The sequence below is a fragment of the Lathyrus oleraceus genome, chromosome 1 (assembly GCF_024323335.1).
Source record: "Lathyrus oleraceus cultivar Zhongwan6 chromosome 1, CAAS_Psat_ZW6_1.0, whole genome shotgun sequence".
NCBI lineage: Eukaryota > Viridiplantae > Streptophyta > Magnoliopsida > Fabales > Fabaceae > Lathyrus > Lathyrus oleraceus.
The window spans coordinates 384,850,435-384,857,195 of NC_066579.1; the positions used below are offsets into that span (position 1 = coordinate 384,850,435).

A 6,761-nucleotide genomic window follows, 5' to 3' on the forward strand; every position below is an offset into this window, starting at 1 on the left:
AAATGGAGATACAGAAATATCACATATGGTTGGATCTCATAGACAAATAAAAGAATATGTGAGTTTTTTTCACAATGAATTAAAATATGTGGAGCTCTTAATCTTGTATTATTTGGACATCAAATTTTGCAAGCAAGGTTTATCTCAATAATATTACGAGGATAAATCCATGACTCAAAGAATCAACATTTTAATGAAATAATCGTACATTTTTCAGACATATATAACCGTGTATTTTTTAATCATGTTCTAGTTATACCAATTAAATTTAAGAGGCATACATTCCATATTTTTTTAACACAATACAATATCATTACATTAAATTGATATCATATATTAAATCATTTACCTTATATAAATCGACTGATAAAACAAAATATCGACGTGACATTCCTAAGAAAAATGTCATAAATTATTATTCAAAATGTTTTCATAAATACCAAAGTCTAACTATTAGATAAAAAATTAAAATTAAATTAAATGTCCTTCCAAGTTTTTAATACTATTTTGAATTTTCTTAGATGAACTTGATTGTTCATTTTTAAAAACCAAAAATATCCTTGAATGTTTCGAGAGGAAAAATTTATAGAAATTTATAACTGAAATTTAAAAATAAATTTAAAAATGATAATCGAAAGTTTACTATCGTATTTGCATTCTGTTGTGTGAAGATAAGATTTTTTTCTTGGAAAGGGCTGATTACACCCACGTCTTTACCATCTCGCGTCAGTCGCACCGTCGCCGTAAAGCCACGAAATCGCCGTTTACATCTTCCACCGCCGGTAACAGAAACAATCACCATGTTGAAGTTCAATACATGGCCCAACACAACCTCAACCCTGACCCTATTCAATCTCAAGTGCTTACCTTCCCTACAAACATCACCATCCTCTGTACATTTCGATTCAACCTCATTCCAAGTCTCCTACCTCATCAACAATTTCGATTTCTCCCCACAATTAGCTTCCAAACTTTGCTCCACCCACCGTCTTGCTTTCAAAACCACCCGAAATCCTGACTCTGTTCTCAACTTCTTCACAGATTACGGTTTCTCTAATTCCCAGTTACGCCACATCATTGCCAAGTCACCATGGCTCCTTTCCTGCAACCTCTCCAAAAGGGTCTTGCCAAAGTTTCAATTTTTTCTCTCCAAAGGTGCTTCTATCTCTGACATTGTTAACCTTGTCAGCAGGAACCCTAGAGTCTTGAGTCCAAGCTTGGAGAATTATATAGCCCCAACCTATGAATTGCTTTATAGAATCTTGCAATCAGACAAGGACATTATTGCTTCTGCAATTCAGACTCCAAATTTACTCGGTCACAGTCCTCTGCGCCGTAACATTACAATGCTGATTCAGAATGGAGTGTCTGACTCAAATATTGCCATAATTCTTCGAAGCTGGACTGGGAGTCGGGCATTGCAGATGTCTGGCATAGCCAGTTTATTGGAGGAATTAAAGGATTTGGGGTTTGATCCTTCAAAACATGTTTTTGCTGTAGCATTGATTGCCAAAACATCAGTAACCAAAACCAGGTGGAAGGAGAAAGTTGATGCCTTTAAGAACTGGGGTTGGTCTGATGAAGATGTCATTGTAGCATTTAAAAGGCAACCTTATTGTAGGTTAACATCTATTGAGAAAATTAATTTAGTGATGAGTTTCTGGGTAAATCAATTGGGCTGGGATGCTCTGGCCCTTGTCAAACAACCCGGGGTTCTTGGCTATAGTTTGGAAAAAAGGATCATTCCAAGGGCCTCGGTTGTGCAATTTCTTTTGATGAATGGTTTGAGAAATAAGAACGCAAGCTTAACTTCTCCATTTGTAGTGCCTGAGAAGGTGTTTCTTGATAGGTTTATAAAACGTTTTGAGAACGAGTCTTCTTATCTATTAAACTTGTACGAGGAGAAACTCAAGCTTGCATACACCGAGGACAAAAATTGCATCTCATGATTAGATTTTCAGGTATTTCAGACATGCCTTATTGTTGTTCCATATTTGTTTGGTACAGACTCTGATTGGAGCTAGTTTAGGAGTAGGGATTTGCTACCTTTCAGGAGGGAAAGTCACTATGATTTTCTCTCTGTCCCTTTCCTATATTAGCTTTACTTTTAACAAATTTTGAGTTTCTTATGATTGATATTTACTCAAAATCCTTTGTTTATAGACATCATATGATTTACCGGTGCTACATTTTAAAGTTTAACTTTCTTGAATATTTGTTTTTGGAGTGTGATTTCTCGTTCCATGTTTGTTTAGCCCAATAGTCTATTGCACATAAAATATTGTTGGATTTAAAATGGTTTTAAGCTGTATTTGTAATCATGGACAGACAGAACCATAGTTATATGGTAGTTGTGCTTGTGCATATGTGTAGACTTCTGATACATCATTATTGAAGCTACACTTTTGGTTTTGGATTTGTAGAGCACAACACAACTATTTAAAATATTTATTCAAAATTTGATCTCCCCTTTTCACTCTTCATCTAATCTATGATTTGAGGTTCGTCTGTATTTATTCATGCCTTATTCATGTTAATACTTTGTAACAAGCATCATAGATTCAAGGCTTTTGGTTAATTATAACTATAGTTTTGTTTGAGTATTGGAGTTTGACTCATCATATGAGGTGAAACCCTAATTTCATGCTCTCTTGGATCTTGATTCATGGAGTTCACATCATGATATTCATTTATGTATTCAAACCATAATTCCTGACTTTACTATTTTTTTGACCTCATGAGCTTTCACCTATGCATCTGAAACCTTAATCCATTGGGAAGAGCTTTCAAAGTTTTGTTCTGACAACCATCCATATAGTGCTTTCACGATTCATAGGTCTTTGATTCATGTTACATTGATGCATTGGTCTTTTGGTCCTTGATTTGTCATTTGGTCCATAAGACATTACATGCCATTTATTCTTGAGCCATTTATGTACATTGGTCCTTTTGATCAATTGCATTCATTTTGCTTGGGAAGTTTTGAACAAGACATGGAAGGCATGTCTAAAATCAAGCCATATGCAAGCTCCTTTCTTACATTATAAGTCGCCATGTACATTTTCACCAAGTCCATTTTGAATCAAAAAACATATTATAGCGTACAGTTGACTTTGGGCAACTGTTGACTTTTTGGTCAATTAGTTGACCAAAGTCAATCATCCAGTCCTGAGTCCACATCATTTTGACCTTGGTATCCTTGATCATATCCATTCTCCATATTTTTTTTTGTTCAATTCACATCATGTTAACAAGCCATCATGATTCATTTGTTGTTGTTCATTAATAACTTTTTTACATAACTCAACTTTGCTTTTGTGTCTCAGTATAACTTGTTAATGTATAATATGTTTTAACCTGATAGTCAATTCTTTGATGTTGGCTGTCGTACCCCAAAATTTATTCTCCCTGTTTTATCTTTTCATTCAACCCTTAACTTGACATTCATCTGTGTTCATTCATACGCATCATGCATTCATGTTAATGCGGCCCCCAAATTCAAAGCTTGTGGTTAGTCCCGAATGGGGTTTTGCTGGAGGAATACAAACCATAATTCACGCATATTGGTTGATTGAGGTCAATTGTTGACTTTCTGGACAACTAGATGACCAAAGTCAACCATCCATTCCTAAATCCATTTTGTCTCGACTTTAGTAACATCTATCATTATCTATGCCCTTTCGACTCACATCCTTGTTATATCCTCATGGTGCTTTGATCTTAATTTCAAAATTGATTCAAATTTTAAGTTAATTTTAATTGATTTTAATTGAATTTTGGATTTTCAATTTCATTTTAATTGATTTTTAATTTTTAAGTCGATTTTAATTAATTTTTAATTTCAAATTGATTGTGGAATTTTAATTTAATTTTTAATTGATTTTTAAATTGATTTCAATTTCAAAACAATTCAAATTTTAAATTAATTGATTTTAATTTCAAATAAATTTTAGATTCTTTAAATTGATTTTAATATCAAATTAATGTTAATATTAAATTAATTTCAAATGAACTTTAGATTTTTCAAAGTGATTTGATATTAAATTAATCTTAATTATAAATTAATTTGATTTTTATTGATTTTTATTGGCTTTTGATTTTAAATCAATTTTTAGATTAATTTTAAAATTATTTTTAAATAACCATTTACCCTTTTAAAAACCATATTCACCAATATCCACTTAACCAATCCAATCACATAGATTTTAATTTGTACAATGTAGTTCAATTCATATTCATTTTCACAACATTCTCATCCAAGTTACAAGTTTACAATCCAATCACAAACCATGTTATCAATTCAAGATTTCAAAATTACAAAGCAATACACAATTTAAACCCCACAAACATCCCAAACCCGCTCTAAATCCATTACAAACTTTTATCAATGTAAATTTCATTTAATACAATAAATTTTAAAGTACAATTGCATTCATTACAAAATGCTGTATGTTTCTCAACCCTATTCACATGCTAAAATCAATCCCATTCCATAACTTGACCAAGTAATCTTCAAGCCAAATTCCTTATTTGAGATGGCCTTGCAAAACCCATCAAACTCATGATCCTGCAATCTCAATAACAAAAAATTCAGAGTTGATTGAACCTTACAAATTTCATCTAACTAAACCCGATGGAAGACAATAAACAATTAACAGGATTTGGTTTGAACATTTCATAACAATTTCTGCTACACAAAATAACACTGCATTTTTTTTATCAGAACAATCCGGCATAATTTCTAACCCAAAGGACCGCATTGCATCAAAGGTTTTAACTAAAATGAAATTTGACCTGCAGTTTTCGCAGTTCAGCTCGTGACGCACCCAATCTGTAGGAAGTTAACCCGCTATGAAAGGTCACCACTCAAGCTCTAACAATTCCAAAACTCCATTTGAATGTGCAACCTGCAGTTGATGGTTATCATCTTACAAAATCAATCCCCATCTTCATTCTGCTTCACTTTTCACATTTCTGTTTCACTCTTCACGCTCTCGGCTTCAGCTTCATCCTTCATCATTGTTCTGCAACTGACACGACTCCTTCCGCTTCACCTTCATCATTGTTCTGCAACTGACACGACTCCTTCCGCTTCACCTTCATCATTGTTCTGCAACTGACACGACTCCTTCCGCTTCACCTTCATCATTGTTCTGCAACTGACACGACTCCTTCCGCTTCACCTTCATCATTGTTCTGCAACTGACACGACTCCTTCCGCTTCACCTTCATCATTGTTCTGCAACTGACACGACTCCTTCCGCTTCACCTTCATCCTTCATCCTTCATCATCGATGCTGCAACTCGAGTATTGCTTCACATCGCAACCGTTCGCGCTCCGCAACCGCGATATCGCAACGACAGCAACAACGATCTCAGGGAAGCAAAGAACACGAAGAAGGAGAAGAAGAAGAGAGATGATTCGAAGTCAGTGAAAAGTCCTTACCTGGTTACAATCGCAGTTTCAAACCGGTGAGTTCACTTTTCGACGTTGTTTCCATTTCGCGTGCGTACGGTTCGATCTTGAATGAAGTTGATGGTGAGTTCGGAACGTGAAGTAACTATTTGAGTTTCAGTCGTCGTGTGGTTTGCTGCCATCGGACCTGGAGCTTGACGTGGTGCCGCGACGAGCTTAGTTTCTGAATAGGCGGTCTAATCGTCGTATCCGCCCGAGCGTTTTCCTTCGTTTCCATAGGCGTTGTGTCGTTCACCCTTTATTAAGGATATTGGACCAAAACAAAAAGCGGAACCCCTTATTGCTAGACGCGCACCCCCTCTAGTTCAGGATCCCGCAATGGGCCTTGAACCAGGCCCAAGTTCATTCAGCCAGCACACACACTCTCACCTTTGGACGAAGCTTTGGGTTGAAGTTGGGTCTAGGGCCCAACTTTCTAGCCACAATTCCAGGTTCTGTTTGTTGGACTCTTCTTTTTTGTTAAGTTTATTTAATAAGTATAATTAGTTTAATTAGGACCTAATTATCTTTAATTTATTGAATTTTTTATTAAGAGTTGATCTCAATAAAATAGTTTGACTTGATTAAGTTAGATTCTTGGTTGAGTTAATTCGAATTTTAGAAATTTTAATAAATATTAATAAGAATTTTAGAAATTAGGAAATTTTGATTAAAATATCTTTAGGTTTTATTATTAGGATTGCATTTTAGTTAGAAACTAGAGATAGAAAATTAGATTAATTAGGTTAGGATTAGTCTAATTAGGATTAGATTTAGGATTGAGAGATAATTAATCTTGATTAGAAATATTAAAATGGACTAGTTAATATATTTTTAGAATTAGTGTCATTAGGCTTAATTAAATTTTGGAATTAATTAGTTTAATAGGTTTTAAAAACATTAATTCATTAGGTTCAACTAGTTCTTTTAGGAAATTAGAATTAATTAGATTTGTTAGATTTAATTCATTTTAATTTTTGCATGATTAAAAATTTAATTCCATATTTCTCTAATTGAACAAATTTTTACATATTGACCACTTTGCCCTTAAGACCTAAAATCTTGATTTTAAAGCACGATCCTTTAGCTTAGGGCTTTAATTAGAATAACTGATTTTATTTTAGTAGATTAATTCAATAGATTTATTATTATATATAATTCATCTATTATTTTAATCCCCTTGATTGGTGTTGATCAAAGGTCACTTTGGTCAACCAAATCCTTTGTAATCGTGCTGTAAGCCCCAAGCCTAATTCAAGTGATCAAAAGACTCTTGATCACTTGATATGGCAAGTTCATTGTGCTC

General features: G+C 33.9%; 1 protein-coding gene and 1 long non-coding RNA gene across 2 annotated transcripts; one reads left to right on the forward strand and one right to left on the reverse strand.

Moving 5' to 3' along the window:
• The first annotated feature begins 615 nt into the window (after nt 1-615).
• LOC127138630 (uncharacterized) lies at nt 616-2,212 on the forward strand. The gene has a single exon (XM_051065118.1). It carries the CDS (start codon nt 801-803, stop codon nt 1,947-1,949), a length of 1,149 nt encoding a protein of 382 aa, XP_050921075.1. The 5' UTR covers nt 616-800; the 3' UTR covers nt 1,950-2,212.
• Nucleotides 2,213-4,220: 2,008 nt separating this feature from the next.
• Nucleotides 4,221-5,738, reverse strand: LOC127138638 (uncharacterized). The gene is made up of 2 exons (XR_007808830.1): nt 4,795-5,738; nt 4,221-4,567 (listed from the first exon to the last, which is right to left on the reverse strand). It is a non-coding gene; the product is annotated as an uncharacterized LOC127138638 (long non-coding RNA).
• Between the last annotated feature and the right edge of the window lie 1,023 nt (nt 5,739-6,761).

What these genes read in the sequence shown, in the direction of transcription:
- LOC127138630 (XM_051065118.1), top strand. Translation starts at nt 801, where the DNA reads ATGTTGAAGTTCAATACATGGCCCAACACAACCTCAACCCTGACCCTA.